This window comes from Ranitomeya imitator, chromosome 1 (assembly GCF_032444005.1).
Source record: "Ranitomeya imitator isolate aRanImi1 chromosome 1, aRanImi1.pri, whole genome shotgun sequence".
In the NCBI taxonomy this organism is placed as follows: Eukaryota; Metazoa; Chordata; class Amphibia; order Anura; family Dendrobatidae; genus Ranitomeya; species Ranitomeya imitator.
Window position 1 is genome coordinate 254,964,504 of NC_091282.1, and position 17,862 is coordinate 254,982,365.

A 17,862-nucleotide genomic window follows, 5' to 3' on the forward strand; every position below is an offset into this window, starting at 1 on the left:
CCTGTTTAAACTTGTTATCAGCATAAAAAGACACCTGTGCACACCCTCAAACAGTCTGACTCCAAACTCCACTATGGTGAAGACCAAAGAGCTGTCAAAGGACACCAGAAACAAAATTGTAGCCCTGCACCAGGCTGGGAAGACTGAATCTGCAATAGCCAACCAGCTTGGAGTGAAGAAATCAACAGTGGGAGCAATAATTAGAAAATGGAAGACATACAAGACCACTGATAATCTCCCTCGATCTGGGGCTCCACGCAAAATCCCACCCCGTGGGGTCAGAATGATCACAAGAACGGTGAGCAAAAATCCCAGAACCACGCGGGGGGACCTAGTAAATGAACTTCAGAGAGCTGGGACCAATGTAACAAGGCCTACCATAAGTAACACACTACGCCACCATGGACTCAGATCCTGCAGTGCCAGACATGTCCCACTGCTTAAGCCAGTACATGTCCGGGCCCGTCTGAAGTTTGCTAGAGAGCATTTGGATGATCCAGAGGAGTTTTGGGAGAATGTCCTATGGTCTGATGAAACCAAACTGGAACTGTTTGGTAGAAACACAACTTGTCGTGTTTGGAGGAAAAAGAATACTGAGTTGCATCTATCAAACACCATACCTACTGTAAAGCATGGTGGTGGAAACATCATGCTTTGGGGCTGTTTCTCTGCAAAGGGGCCAGGACGACTGATCCGGGTACATGAAAGAATGAATGGGGCCATGTATCGTGAGATTTTGAGTGCAAACCTCCTTCCATCAGCAAGGGCATTGAAGATGAAACGTGGCTGGGTCTTTCAACATGACAATGATCCAAAGCACACCGCCAGGGCAACGAAGGAGTGGCTTCGTAAGAAGCATTTTAAGGTCCTGGAGTGGCCTAGCCAGTCTCCAGATCTCAACCCCATAGAAAACCTTTGGAGGGAGTTGAAAGTCCGTGTTGCCAAGCGAAAAGCCAAAAACATCACTGCTCTAGAGGAGATCTGCATGGAGGAATGGGCCAACATACCAACAACAGTGTGTGGCAACCTTGTGAAGACTTACAGAAAACGTTTGACCTCTGTCATTGCCAACAAAGAATATATTACAAAGTATTGAGATGAAATTTTGTTTCTGACCAAATACTTATTTTCCACCATAATATGCAAATAAAATGTTCCAGTTTGGTTTCATCAGACCATAGGACATTCTCCCAAAACTCCTCTGGATCATCCAAATGCTCTCTAGCAAACTTCAGACAGGCCCGGACATGTACTGGCTTAAGCAGTGGGACACGTCTGGCACTGCAGGATCTGAGTCCATGGTGGCGTAGTGTGTTACTTATGGTAGGCCTTGTTACATTGGTCCCAGCTCTCTGCAGTTCATTCACTAGGTCCCCCCGCGTGGTTCTGGGATTTTTGCTCACCGTTCTTGTGATCATTCTGACCCCACGGGGTGGGATTTTGCGTGGAGCCCCAGATCGAGGGAGATTATCAGTGGTCTTGTATGTCTTCCATTTTCTAATTATTGCTCCCACTGTTGATTTCTTCACTCCAAGCTGGTTGGCTATTGCAGATTCAGTCTTTCCAGCCTGGTGCAGGGCTACAATTTTGTTTCTGGTGTCCTTTGACAGCTCTTTGGTCTTCACCATAGTGGAGTTTGGAGTCAGACTGTTTGAGGGTGTGCACAGGTGTCTTTTTATACTGATAACAAGTTTAAACAGGTGCCATTACTACAGGTAATGAGTGGAGGAAAGAGGAGACTCTTAAAGAAGAAGTTACAGGTCTGTGAGAGCTAGAAATCTTGATTGTTTGTTTCTGACCAAATACTTATTTTCCACCATAATATGCAAATAAAATGTTAAAAAAACAGACAATGTGATTTTCTGGATTTTTTTTTCTCAGTTTGTCTCCCATAGTTGAGGTCTACCTATGATGTAAATTACAGACGCCTCTCATCTTTTTAAGTGGTGGAACTTGCACTATTGCTGACTGACTAAATACTTTTTTGCCCCACTGTATATATATATATATTTTATTGGGTTGAAAGTCCCCCTCTCGGCTTATACTCGAGTCATACCCAGGGGTCGGCAGTGGAGGGGGAGCGTGGGCTGTCTAGTTATACTTACCTACTCCTGGCGCGGTCCCTGCTTCTTCCAGCGCTGCAGCTTCATTACTGTAATGAGCGGTAACGGTGACCGCTCACTACAGGAAGAAAATGCGGCGCCGGGGAACAGATCTGCAGCGACGGTGCCAGGAGCAGGTAAGTATGATGGGGGGCAGTGCGCGATACTCACCTGCTCCTCGTGCCACCGGCGGCGCCGCTGTGTCTTCCGCAGTGACGCTCACGTCAGAGGGCGCAGTGACACGATTAGTGCGCACCGCTTTCTTCCTGAATGTCAGCGCAGAGGATGGGAAGACACAGCGGTGGAACGGGAAAGGTGAGTATAGCAAGTGCCGGGGGCCTGAGAGGTGAGTATGTAATTTTTTTATTTTTTTTAATCGCGGCAACAGCATAAGGGGCAAATATCTGTATGGGGCATATTATGTGGCCATGTGCAGCATTATATGGGGGCACATATCTGTATGGGGCATCTTATGTGGCCATGTGCAGCATTATATGGGGGCAAATATCTGTATGGGGCATCTTATGTGGCCATGTGCAGCATGATATGGGGGCAAATATCTGTATGGGGCCATGTGAAGCATGATATGGGGGCAAATATCTGTATGGGGCATCTTATGGGTCCATAATCCACATTTGTGGAGCATTATACGGGGCAAATGTCTGTATGGAGCATCTTATGGGGTCATAATCAACATTTGTGCAGCATTATATGGGGCATATTTTAATATGGAGCATCTTATGGAGCCCATCATATACTGTATGGAGCATTATATGGGGCTCCTGATTCAATATGGATATTCAAAAACACAACCTACTGATGTCTCAATTAATTTTACTTTTATTGGTATTCTATTTCTATTTTTGAAATTTACCGGTAGCTGCTGCATTTTCCACCCTAGGCTTATACTCGAGTATATACGGTGTGTGTGTGTGTGTGTGTGTGTGTGTATGTGTGTGTATATATATATATATATATATATATATATATATATATATATATATATATATATATACATACATACATACACTGCTCAAAAAAAATAAAGGGAACACCTAAACAGCAGAATATAACTCCATGTAAATCAAACTTCTGTGAAATCAAACTGTCCACTTAGGAAGCAACACTGTTTGATAATCATTTTCACATGCTGTTGTGCAAATGGAGTAGACAACAGATGGGAATGATTGGCAATTGTCAAGACGCACTCAAAAGGAGTGGTTCTGCAGGTGGGGACCGGAGACCACATCTCACTACCAAGTGGCTCATGTAGTAGCTCATCCAGGATGGCACATCAATGCGAGCTGTGGCAAGGTTTGCGGTGTCTGTCGGCGTAGTGTCCAGAGGTTGGAGGCGCTACCAGGAGACAGGCCAGTACACCAGGAGACGTGGAGGGGGGCTGAAGGAGGGCAACAACCCAGCAGCAGGACTGCTACCTCAACCTTTGTGCAAGGAGGAACAGGAGGGGCACTGCCAGAGCCCTGCAAAATGACCTCCAGCAAGGCACAAATGTGCATGTGTCTGCACAAACGGTTAGAAACCGACTCCATGAGGATGGTCTGAGTCCCCGACGTCCACAGATGGGGGTTGTGCTCAAAGTCCAACACCGTGCAAGGACGCTTGGCATTTGCCACAGAACACCAGGATTGGCAAATTCGCCACTGGCACCCTGTGCTCTTCACAGATGAAAGCAGGTTCACACTGAGCACATGTGACAGACGTGACAGAGTCTGGAGACACTATGGAGAGCTATCTGCTGCCTGCAACATCCTTTAGCATGACCGGTTTGGCAGTGAGTCAGTAATGGTGTGGGTTGGCATTTCTTTGGAGGGCCGCACAGACCTCCATGTGCTCGCCAGAGGTAGCCCGACTGCCATTAGGTACCGAGATGAGATCCTCTGACCCCTTGTGAGACCATATGCTGGTGCAATTGGCCCTGGGTTCCTCCTAATGCAGGACAATGCCAGACCTCATGTGGCTGGAGTGTGTCAGCAGTTCCTGCAAGATGAAGGAGATGAAGCTATGGACTGGCCCTTCATTCCCCAGACCTGAATCCGATTGAACACATCTGGGACATCATGTCTTGCACCATCCACCAACGTCACGTTGCACCACAGACTGTCCAGGAGTCTGAGAGGAGATCCCTCAGGAGACTATCCACCGCCTCATCAGGAGCATGCCCAGGCATTGTAGGGAGATCATACAGGCACGTGGAGGCCACACACACTACTGAGCATCATTTCCTTGTCTTGAGGCATTTCCACTGAAGTTGGATCAGCCTGTAACTTCATTTTCCACTTTGATTTTGAGCATCATTCCAACTCCAGACATCCGTGGGATATTAGTTGTGATTTACGTTGATAATTTTTAGGTTTTATTGTTCAACACATTCCACTATGTAATGAATAAAGATTTACAACTGGAATATTTCATTTAGTGCTATCTAGGATGTGGGATTTTAGTGTTCCTTTTTTTATTTTTTTGAGCTATATAAATATAATATAGCTCAGGGTCGTCCATCTGGTTAGTCATTACTCGGACGCGCCCGCTCTTCGCCAGTCGTTACACTGGCTGCCCATTCATTACAGGATACAATTCAAAGTACTTGTTCTCACCCACAAAGCTCTCCACAGTGCGGCACCCCCATACATCTCCTCCCTCACTTCGGTCTATCGGCCTAGCCGACCGCTGCGCTCTGCAAATGACTATCGACTAACCTCTGCACTAATCCGTACCTCCCACTCCCGACTCCAAGACTTCTCCCGTGCTGCGCCAATCCTCTGGAATGCTCTACCTCAAGATATTAGGACCATCCATAGTTTGCATAGTTTTAGGCGCTCGCTCAAAACACATTTGTTCAGAGCGGCCTATCACATTCAGTAATCAAAGTCATGTTATGTTTGTGTGTGTGTAGCCCATTCACTATCTCCATCTATCCCCCACCCCTGAAGATGGCTGGACCATCATTGTAAATACATCATTGTAAATACACACCTGTACTATGTATCTCCTCCACCTCATTGTAGATTGTAAGCTCTCACAAGCAGGGTCGTTTTATTTCGCTTTGTATTGTTAACGTTGTTACTTATGACTGTTGTGTTTGAAACTGTAAAGCGCTGCAGAATATGTTGGCGCTATATAAATAATGATATTTATTATTATATACACACACGGCTGAGTCTAATACGTGATGCATATACAGCAGATTTTCAGTGTCTCCTAACTGATGTATATACAACACATTCTCAGTGTGTTTTTTCTGTGATATACAGCAGAGTCTCATTGTTTCCTACGTTATGCATGTACAGCAGAGTCTCAGTGTCTCCTATGTGATGTACAGTGGCATGTACAAGTTTGGGCACACCTGGTCAAAAATACTGTTATTTTGAACAGTTAAGCAAGTTGAAGATGAAATGATCTGTAAATGGCCTAAATTTAAAAGATGACACATTTCCTTTGTAATTTAGGCAAAAAATATATTTATTTATTCACATTTGAAAAATTACAAACAGGAAAATGGGTGGATGCAAAAGTTTTGGCCCCATTGGAAATGTGTGTGCTCAGATAACTTTGACCAAGGTTTCAGACCTTAGTTAGCCTGTTAGGGTTATGGCTTGTTCGCCACTATCATTGTTAGGAAAGGCTAGGTGATGCAAATTTCCCAGCTTTATAAAAACCCAACCTCCTCTAACCTTGTGGATCAGGGGACTGTGAGAATCAAGAGAGTAGCGGACAACCCCTTTAATAATTAATTAGTTTTATGCTGATAAATCTAAAAAATGCTCATTGCCTAAGTCACTAGTGTTGAAGTGCAGCGATAGTGGCATTGTGGACATAGCTACTTATTACAAGTTTGAGCGTCTGCAAATTACGCATTCCTGCCTGGTTAAAAATACCCCTCAAAATTGCAAAGAGGAGTACTTTACCCTGCTGTAAAATACCTAGTGCAAGGTCTGTTGGTAAGTCAGGGCACGACACTGTAGGTACCACAGGAAGACAGATGCATATAAAGGTTGTTTGACATTCCCCATTTTTTACAACTGATGACATGAGAAAAGTTTACCTATCCGTTTGATTTTCAGTGCAAACTTCTGATGGCTCTGCAAGTTCTTGTGGTGATTGTACAATTTCCGAAGTCTCCATGTTCATATTATACACTGTGAGGAAGAAAAAAAAAGTTGCCATATTGTTGGAATCCTCAGCTTTATATACAACTGGAGCTGTTTTGAATCATAATCTAATTTTTTAGCCACATCAGAAAAAGCTGAATGGAAAAAAGGCATAAAAGAAAAACTAAAATACAGCATATTCTCATTAGTTCTCCATGGAGAATGAGCTAATTACAATCCATATAGTGCCCTCAGATGCACACCAGGAAGACCAAATCTTAGCAAATTAGTCACCAATTATTAGAATACTAGATGGTGGCCCGATTCTAACGCATATTCTAGAATATGCATGTCCACGTAGTATATTGCACAGCCCACGTAGTATATTGCACAGCCCACGTAGTATATTGCACAGCCCACGTAGTATATTGCCCAGTGACGTAGTATATTGCCCAGTGACGTAGTATATTGCCCAGTGACGTAGTATACAGCACAGAGCCACGTAGTATATTGCCCAGTCACGTAGTATATTGCGCAGCCACGTAGTATATTGCCCAGTGATGTAGTATATTGCCCAGTGACGTAGTATACAGCACAGAGCCACGTAGTATACTGCCCAGTCACATAGTATATTGCGCAGCCACGTAGTATATTGCCCAGTGATGTAGTATATTGCCCAGTGACGCAGTATATAGCACAGAGCCACGTAGTATATTGCCCAGTGACGTAGTATATTGCCCAGCCACGTAGTATATTGCACAGCGAAGTAGTATACAGCCCAGAGCCACGTAGTATATTGCACAGCGAAGTAGTATACAGCACAGAGCCACATAGTATATTGGCCAGTCACGTAATATATTGCCCAGCTACGTAGTATATTGCCCAGCCAGGTTTGTCACAGGTGAAAAAATAAAAAATAAACATATACTCACCTTTCCGAGGGAGCCCTTGTAGTCCATGGCAGCTTCCGGTCCCAGGGTTGGTATTAGCGCAGGACCTGTGATTGACGTCGCGGTCACATGACCGTGACGTCATGGCAGGTCTTTGTAGCGCAGGGCCTGTGATGATCATGGCAGGTCCTTCTGCCACCGGAAAATGTAACGGAAGATGGCGGCCGGCGCGAGCTGCTACGGAGGGTGAGTGAGTATAGCAGGTTTTTTTTTTATTATTATTATTTTTAACATTACATTTTTTACTATTGATGCCGCATAGGCAGTGTTAATAGTAAAAAGTTGGGGACACACAGGGTTAATAGCGGCGGTAACGTAGTGCATTACCCGCAGCATAATGCGGTCCATTACCGCCGGCATTAACCCTGTGATAGCGGTGACCGGAGGGGAGTATGTGGGCGATAGGCACTGACTGCGGGGAGTAAGGAGCCGCCATTTTCTTCCGGACTGTGCCCGTCTCTGATTGGTCGCGGCAGCCATGACAGGCAGCTGGCGAGACGAATGAATAACTGTGACAGACAGAAGGACAGACAGACGGAAGTGACCCTTAGACAATTATATAGTAGATATTGTGGACTGGGATTTTTTTTTTATTGGTTATTGTGCTCCTTGTATGTGAAAGCCATCACTCATTAGCAATGGTTTTTAATGTCCGCGTTTTATATGCCATAAATGTGTGTGTTATGACCAGTGCTGCCACTAAGAATTTTGGGGCCCCATACTGGCAACATTTTCGGGGACCCTTGAGACTCCACCCAAGCTCCACCCCTGAACCTTCCACAGTCCCACTGCCCACTCATAGAAAAACTCCACATCTGCACCACGTCTTCACCAATCACACATTAATAGTTCCCCAGTAAATAGAAAGGGGGCACCACAAAAATACAGGGATCCAACCTGGTCTATACTATGAACAACAGTACAGAAAAAAGCAGCAAGCAATAGACCATAAGAAGGGGGATCACCTGAGGTAATAGATCAAGAAGGGTTTCTGAGGGATGTTATTCTGGATTATCTCAATGAGAATAACTGTTTAACTCCATATCAGCATGGGTTTATGAGAAATCGCTCCTGTCAAACCAATCTAATCAGTTTTTATGAAGAGGTAAGCTATAGGCTGGACCACGGTGAGTCATTGGACGTGGTATATCTCGATTTTTCCAAAGCGTTTGATACCGTGCCGCACAAGAGGTTGGTACACAAAATGAGAATGCTTGGTCTGGGGGAAATTGTGTGTAAATGGGTTAGTAACTGGCATAGTGATAGAAAGCAGAGGGTGGTTATAAATGGTATAGTCTCTAACTGGGTCGCTGTGACCAGTGGGGTACCGCAGGGGTCAGTATTGGGACCTGTTCTCTTCAACATATTCATTAATGATCTGGTAGAAGGTTTACACAGTAAAATATCGATATTTGCAGATGATACAAAACTATGTAAAGCAGTTAATACAAGAGAAGATAGTATTCTGCTACAGATGGATCTGGATAAGTTGGAAACTTGGGCTGAAAGGTGGCAGATGAGGTTTAACAATGATAAATATAAGGTTATACACATGGGAAGAAGGAATCAATGTCACCATTACACACTGAATGGGAAACCACTGGGTAAATCTGACAGGGAGAAGGACTTGGGGATCCTAGTTAATGATAAACTTACCTGGAGCAGCCAGTGCCAGGCAGCAGCTGCCAAGGCAAACAGGATCATGGGGTGCATTAAAAGAGGTCTGGATACACATGATGAGAGCATTATACTGCCTCTGTACAAATCCCTAGTTAGACCGCACATGGAGTACTGTGTCCAGTTTTGGGCACCGGTGCTCAGGAAGGATATAATGGAACTAGAGAGAGTACAAAGGAGGGCAACAAAATTAATAAAGGGGATGGGAGAACTACAATACCCAGATAGATTAGCGAAATTAGGATTATTTAGTCTAGAAAAAAGACGACTGAGGGGCGATCTAATAACCATGTATAAGTATATAAGGGGACAATACAAATATCTCGCTGAGGATCTGTTTATACCAAGGAAGGTGACGGGCACAAGGGGGCATTCTTTGCGTCTGGAGGAGAGAAGGTTTTTCCACCAACATAGAAGAGGATTCTTTACTGTTAGGGCAGTGAGAATCTGGAATTGCTTGCCTGAGGAGGTGGTGATGGCGAACTCAGTCGAGGGGTTCAAGAGAGGCCTGGATGTCTTCCTGGAGCAGAACAATATTGTATCATACAATTAGGTTCTGTAGAAGGACGTAGATCTGGGGATTTATTATGATGGAATATAGGCTGAACTGGATGGACAAATGTCTTTTTTCGGCCTTACTAACTATGTTACTATGTTACTATAAGTATAAAAATATAATTTTAATTAGTGTAACACAAAAGAACACAAAAAACCACACGGAGCACAAATTAAAAACATTAAAATTGGTTACACATGTGACCTACATACAGTACCAAATGGCTCATAATAAAGCCAACCCCCTGAAGCAACTCCCCCAGTAATGGTGTAATAAAGTATCCTTGTAAATACAAGGTATGATGTCTACGTGAAGAGCACTCTAGGCTCTAAAAAAAAGAGCGAGCTGAGAAATCACTGGGAGAAACCTATAGCGACTAGAATATATGTAAATAGCAAAACTCGGTGACAGACAAACATCAAATTTGTTCGTATAGACCATACCATGGTAAGACAATTTGTAAAGTGCAATGGTATGTAATAAATTGGGAGTATATGAGTAAACTTGGCACCTATTTCACCTGAAAAATAGCAACTGAACAGGTAGAGATAGGGAAACATACAGTGTACCAGCCAATAAGCTAAATGCAGTCCCCTCACACACAATCATCTTGGGGGGAGGAGGGGTATAAACCCAATATACCACAACAACAAACCTTTCCATGAGTTACCAAAGCCAATAAGCCCAGATCGACATGTTCCAGATACTATCAGGCAAACTCAAGCGCTGCTGAAAGCCTGTAAGGAGCCCTGGGGAGTATGGACAGGAGGCGTGCTATTTTTCAGGTGAAATAGGTGCCAAGTTTACTCGTATACTCCCAATTTATTACATACCATTGCACTTTACAAATTGTCTTACCATGGTATGGTCTATACGAACAAATTTGATGTTTGTGTGTCACCGAGTTTGCTGCTTTGCTGTTTGCTGCTTTTTTCTGTACATTAATAGTTCCCATCACCTGATCACACATATAGCCAGCAGCTTTTTATGATTTTTATTTAAGCCGCCACCACAACAAGGTAGACTCTTTTGGCCCGGACCCTACTCTACTCTAACCTATTAAACATTGGTTAAAATATGCAATACAATGTAGGTATATATATATTTTTTTCAATTTTTAAAATGACCAATAATATCACATACAAGGGACAAATACCATGGCACCATGACCAGACACCATATTACCACCACACAGTGACCTATAATACCACTTACAAAGAACAACTACCGCCACACCATGTCCAGACCACATATTACCACCGCATGGTGACCAATAATACCACATACAAGGTACAAATACCACACCATGACCAGTCCACATTTTACCACCACATAATGACCAAATAACACCAAATAACAGCATATACAAGGTACAAATACCACACTATGACCGGACAACATATTACCACCACATAGTGAATGAATACTACAATTCTGATCATTAATAAAAAACCACAATTCTAATATCACCATAAGTGCCATTATACACAGGAGATCTGTACTTAGTATGCAAATGCAATGCCTGTGTACAGGTAATACAATGATTACCGATGACATTATACATAGGACCTCTGTGTATAGTGTCAGTGTACAGGTAACACACTGACTCACCAGTGACGTCTCTAGGTGAAGTCCTTCATCTTCACTTTTCATCTTCATCCAGCACAGACCGTCATTACTACTTCCAGCCAGGGCTCGTCTCTGCAGAAAATAACAGTTATCTAGAGCACCGCTTGCAGAACACATTACTTTAAATTTTTCCCAACTTCTACACTACACCAGATGAAAAAAAAAAAAAAAAAAGGAAACATAGTGTCGCTCTACACAGTAACAGGACCGATTCACCCATTTAAAACAGTATCCTCACAAAATAAAATAAATACATCACTGCAGTAATAATATCCCTTAACCCCTTAAGCCCCAAGGGTGGTTTGCACGTTAATGACCGGGCGAATTTTTCCAATTCTGACCACTGTCCCTTTATGAAGTTCTGTGTTGTGAATTCTGCTTTGGGCTCCCTCCGGTGGTTGTAGGTGGTAATGCAGTTGTCTCTGGGCTGCAGTCCTGGACAGGTGTATCTACTGATTGCAGTTCTGACTGGAGTATTTAGGTTTGCAGGACTCATTAGTCCTTGCCAGTTTTCAATGTTTCTTGGGAAGTATTGGTTCTCTGTCTGGCTTCTCCTGCTTAGCTGCCAATTCAGCAAACATAAGTGTCTGTTTCTTTTTCTATGGCACACAAGCTGTGTGCTTGTTTTTGATTGTATTCCTGCTCTGAGTTTAGTAGTCTCTGGAGTTGCAGATATACGTTCCACGTCTTTAGTTAGATGGAGGAATTTTTGTATAATCTGCTGTGGATATTTTTGGAAGGGTTTTAATACTGACCGCACAGAACTCTGTCCTATCCTTTCCTATTTTAGCTAGAGCGGCCTCTTGTGCTAAATCCTGTTTTCTGACTGTGTGTCTTTCCTCTCCTACTCACAGCCAATATTTGTGGGGGGCTGCCTATCCTTTGGGGTTCTGCTCTGAGGCAAGATAGTATTCCCATTTCCATCTTTATGGGTATTTAGTCCTCTGGCTGTGACGAGGTGTCTAGGGCTTGTTAGGTACACCCCACGGCTACTTCTAGTTGCGGTGTTAAGATCAGGATTTGCGGTCAGTATAGTTACCACCTACTCCAGTGAAAGTTTTCATGCTGCTGCAAGGTCACTGGATCATAACAGTTCTAACTCTGGAATGCTTCAACGGATCCTGATGAATCTGACATTGTTTTCTCCTGACATATTGTACTTCATGGCAGCGGTAAAATTTCTTTGATAAGACTTGCGTTTATTTGTGAAAAAAACGGAAATTTGGCAAAAATTTCGCAATTTTCCAACTTTGAATTTTTATGCCCTTAAATCACAGAGATATGTCACACAGAATACTTAATAAGTAACATTTTCCACATGTCTACTTTACATCAGCACAATTTTGGAACCAAATTTTTTTTTTTTTTAGGGAGTTATAAGGGTTAAAAGTTGATCAGCAATTTCTCATTTTTACAACACCATTTTTTTTTTTTTTGGGACCACATCTCATTTGAAGTCATTTTGAGGGGTCTATATGATAGAAAATAACCAAGTGTAACACAATTCTAAAAACTGCACCCCTCAAGGTGCTCAAAACCACATTCAAGAAGTTTATTAACCCTTCAGGTGTTTCACATGAATTTTTGGAATGTTTAAATAAAAATGAACATTAACTTTTTTTCACACAAAATTTATTTCAGCTCCAATTTGTTTTATTTAACCAAGGGTAACAGGAGAAAATGGACCCCAAAAGTTGTCCAATTTGTCCTGAGTACGCCGACTCCCCATATGTGGGGGTAAACCACTGTTTGGACGCTTGGCAGAGCTCGGAAGGAAAGGAGCGCCATTTGACTTTTCAATGAAAAATTGACTGGAATTGAGATGGGACGCCATGTTGCGTTTGGAGAGCCACTGATGTGCCTAAACATTGAAACCCCCCCAAAAGAGACAATTTTGGAAAGTAGACCCCCTAATTAACTTATCTAGATGTGTTGTGAGAGCTTTGAACCCCCAAGTGTTTCACTACAATTTATAACGCAGAGCCTAAAAATAAAATATTTTTTTTTCCCACAAATTATTTTTTAGCCCCCAGTTTTGTATTTTCCCAAGGGTAACAGCGGACATTGGACCCCAAAAGTTGTTTTCCAATTTGTCCTGAGTACGCTGATACCCCATATGTGGGGGGGAACCACCATTTGGGCGCATGGCAGAGCTCTGAAGGGAAGGAGCGCCATTTGGAATGCAGACTTAGATGGATTGGTCTGCAGGCGTCACATTGCGTTTGCAGAGCCCCTAATGTCCCTAAACAGTAGAAAACCCCCACAAGTGACCCCATATTAGAAACTAGCCCCCCCAAGGAACTTATCTAAATGTGTTGTGAGAACTTTGAACCCCCAAGTGTTTCACTACAGCTTATAACGCAGAGCCGTGAAAATAAAAAATGTTTTTTTAGCCCCCCAAATTTTTATTTTCCCAAGTGTAACAAGAGAAATTGGACCCCAAAAGTTGTTGTCCAATTTGTCCTGAGTACGCTGATACCCCGTATGTTGGGGTAAACTCCTGTTTGGGTGCACGGGAGAGCTCGGAACGGAAGGAGCACTGTTTTACTTTTTCGATGCAGAATTGGCTGGAATTGAGATCGGACGCCTTGTCGTGTTTGGAGAGCCCCTGATGTGCCTAAACAGTGGAAACCCTCAATTCTAACTGCAACCCCAACCCTAGCCCCAACCCTACCCCTAGCCCTAGACTTAACCCTAGCCGTAACCCTAATGGGGTTAGGGCTTTTTAGCAGATTTTTATGATTGAAAGCCGTTTTTTGTTGCAAAAAAATAGTTTTTGCGTCTCCACATTTTGAGAGCTATAATTTTTCCATATTTTGATCCAGAGTCATGTGAGGTCTTGTTTTTTGCGGGAAGAGTTGACGTTTTTATTGGTAACATTTTCGGGCATGTGACCTTTTTTGAACGCTTTTTATTTCTATTTTTGTGAGGCAGAATGACCAAAAACCAGCTAATCATGAATTTCTTTTGGGGAAGGGGGGTGGCGTTTATACCATTCCACGTTTGGTAAAATTGATAAAGCAGATTTATTCTTCGGGTCAGTACGATTACAGAGATACCTCTTTTATATTTTTTAATGTTTTGGCGCTTTTATACGATAAAAACTATTTTATACAAAAAATAATTATTTTTGCATCACTTTATTCTGAGGACTATAACTTTTTTATTTTTTCGCCGATGATGCTGGATGGCTTTTTTTGCGGGACAACATTATGTTTTCAGCGGTACCATGGTTATTTATATCTGTCTTTTTGATCGCGTGTTATTCCACTTTTTGTTCGGCGGTATGATAATAAAGCGTTGTTTTTTACCTTTTTTTTTTTTTGCCGTGTCCACTGAAGGGGTTAACTAGCGGGACAGCTTTATAGGTGGGGGTCATTACGGACCCGGGGATACTAAATGTGTACTTTTATTGTTTTTTATTATTATTTGGATAAAGAAATGTATTTATGGGAATATTTTTTTTTTCTTTATTTAGGAATTATTTTTTTTTTTACACATGAGAATATTTTTTTTTTTTACTTTATAACATTGCCCCGGGGGGGCTTGGCATCATGTTATAGGCTGTGTGCACACGATGCAGATTTAGTGCTGATCGGCAGCGTTTTTTTTCTGCGCAGAAACGCTGCAGATCTTCACTGTGATTTAAGCCGGCGTCACACACAGCGTATGAAACTCCGTCCGTATATTACGGCCGTAATACGCTGCAAAGTCCCGAAAATAGTGGTCCGTAGCTCCTCCGTAGGCAGGGTGTGTCACCGTTTTTTGCGCATGGCATCCTCCGTATGTAATCCCTATGGCAGCGGTAATGTGTATTTTTATCGCAGGCTTGCAAAACCGACATACGGCTATACAAGGGATTCATGTGTAAAAAAAAAACAAACAAAAAAAAACAAAAAACATATATACTGTATATATATATATATATATATATATATATATATATATATATATATATATATATATATATATATATATATATATATATATATATACATACACATACACAGTTAGGGCCAGAAATATTTGGACAGTGACACAATTTTCGCGAGTTGGGCTCTGCATGCCACCACATTGGATTTGAAATGAAACCTCTACAACAGAATTCAAGTGCAGATTGTAACGTTTAATTTGAAGGGTTGAACAAAAATATCTGATAGAAAATGTAGGAATTGTACACATTTCTTTACAAACACTCCACATTTTAGGAGGTCAAAAGTAATTGGACAAATAAACATAACCCAAACAAAATATTTTTATTTTCAATATTTTGTTGCAAATCCTTTGGAGGCAATCACTGCCTTAAGTCTGGAACCCATGGACATCACCAAACGCTGGGTTTCCTCCTTCTTAATGCTTTGCCAGGCCTTTACAGCCGCAGCCTTCAGGTCTTGCTTGTTTGTGGGTCTTCCCGTCTTAAGTCTGGATTTGAGCAAGTGAAATGCATGCTCAATTGGGTTTAGATCTGGAGATTGACTTGGCCATTGCAGAATGTTCCACTTTTTGGCACTCATGAACTCCTGGGTAGCTTTGGATGTATGCTTGGGGTCATTGTCCATCTGTACTATGAAGCGCCGTCCAATCAACTTTGCAGCATTTGGCTGAATCTGGGCTGAAAGTATATCCCGGTACACTTCAGAATTCATCCGGCTACTCTTGTCTGCTCTTATGTCATCAATAAACACAAGTGACCCAGTGCCATTGAAAGCCATGCATGCCCATGCCATCACGTTGCCTCCACCATGTTTTACAGAGGATGTGGTGTGCCTTGGATCATGTGCCGTTCCCTTTCTTCTCCAAACTTTTTTCTTCCCATCATTCTGGTACAGGTTGATCTTTGTCTCATCTGTCCATAGAATACTTTTCCAGAACTGAGCTGGCTTCTTGAGGTGTTTTTCTGCAAATTTAACTCTGGCCTGTCTATTTTTGGTATTGATGAATGGTTTGCATCTAAATGTGAACCCTTTGTATTTACTGTCATGGAGTCTTCTCTTTACTGTTGACTTAGAGACAGATACACCTACTTCACTGAGAGTATTCTGGACTTCAGTTGATGTTGTGAACGGGTTCTTCTTCACCAAATTAAGTATGCGGCGATCATCCACCACTGTTGTGGACGCCCAGGCCTTTTTGAGTTCCCAAGCTCACCAGTCAATTCCTTTTTTCTCAGAATGTACCCAACTGTTGATTTTGCTACTCCAAGCATGTCTGCTATCTCTCTGATGGATTTTTTCTTTTTTTCAGCCTCAGGATGTTCTGCTTCACCTCAATTGAGAGTTCCTTTGACCGCATGTTGTCTGCTCACAGCAACAGCTTCCAAATGCAAAACCACACAACTGGAATCCACCCCTGACCTTTTAACTACTTCATTGATTACAGGTTAACGAGGGAGACGCCTTCAGAGTTAATTGCAGCCCTTAGAGTCCATTGTCCAATTACTTTTGGTCCCTTGAAAAAGAGGACGCTATGCATTACAGAGCTATGATTCCTAAACCCTTTCTCCAATTTGGATGTGGAAACTATCATATTGCAGCTGGGAGTGTGCACTTTCAGCCCATATTATATATATAATTGTATTTCTGAACATGTTTTTGTAAACAGCTAAAATAACAAAACTCGTGTCACTGTCCAAATATTTCTGGCCCTAACTGTATATATACAGTAGACACATATATGTATATATATTATTACTTCATACAGCGCGATATAGCAGAAAGCCGGTAATTCAATTACCGGCTTTTGCTTTCTCCTTCCTAAACCCGACATGATATGAGACATGGTTTACATACAGTAAACCATCTCATATCACCATTTTTTTTGCATATTCCACACTACTAATGTTAGTAGTGTGTATATGCAAAATGTGGCCGTTCTAGCTAGTAAATTAAGGGGTTAAATGGCGGAAAAAATTGGCGTGGGCTCCCGCACAATTTTCTCCGCCAGAGTAGTAAAGCCAGTAAAGCTACTGACATTAGTAGTGTGGAATACGCAAAAAAAAATGGTGATATGAGATGGTTTACTGTATGTAAACCATGTCTCATATCATGTCGGGTTTAGGAAAGAGAAAGCAAAAGCCGGTAATTGAATTACCGGCTTTCTGCTATATCGCGCTGGATGAAGTAATAATAATATATATATATATATCTCCCTGACACACATATATGTATATATATATATATATATATATATATATATATATATATATATATATATATATATACCTATTCTATGTGTACACATTTATTCTACCTATTCTACTGTAAGCTGTCAGTGTGATTTTACTGTACACCGCAATGAATTACCGGCTTTTCTCTCTAACAGCGCTGCTTATTTCTCGCAAGTCACACTGCTGGTCCGTGTGTAATCCATATTTTTGGGGCTTCCATAGACTTTCATTGACGTTTTATTTGCGCAATACGGTAACAAACGCAGCATGCTGCAATTTTCTACGGCCGTAGAAATCCGTATAATACTGATCAGTAAAATACGGCAGATAGGAGCAGGGGCATAGAGAAGAATTGTGCTGTATTTTTTGCGAGTTTTACGGACGTAGTTTCTGCGCTCTTACGTCCGTAAAACTCGCAAGTGTGACGCTGGCCTTACAGTACAATGTAAATCAGTGTGAAAAAAAAAAGCTGTGCACATGCTGCAGATTTCAAAGAAGTGCATGTCACTTCTTTTGTGCAGATCTGCAGCGTTTCTGCACTTCTCCATTAATAGAAATCTGCAGTGGTAAAAACTGCAAAAAATCCTCACAAAATCTGAATCAATTCCGCACAAAAAACGCACTAAAACCGCATAAAAACCCGCACCAAATCCGCAGCTGCGGTTTCTGCCAG

At 42.1% G+C, this 17,862-nt stretch overlaps 1 protein-coding gene across 3 annotated transcripts in view; it reads right to left on the reverse strand.

Annotated features, from left to right (window-relative positions):
- MPHOSPH9 (M-phase phosphoprotein 9) overlaps positions 1-17,862 on the reverse strand; it is a 157,834-nt gene that overhangs the window by 111,754 nt on the left and 28,218 nt on the right. For all 3 annotated transcript variants that reach the window (XR_011318923.1, XM_069755848.1, XM_069755842.1), the window contains exon 2: positions 6,166-6,259. Coding sequence is in view for 2 of the 3 variants with exons in the window: in XM_069755848.1 (XP_069611949.1) it covers positions 6,166-6,251 (86 nt within the window). In the remaining variant the exon portion in view is untranslated. The remainder of the gene's footprint in view (positions 1-6,165; positions 6,260-17,862) is intronic.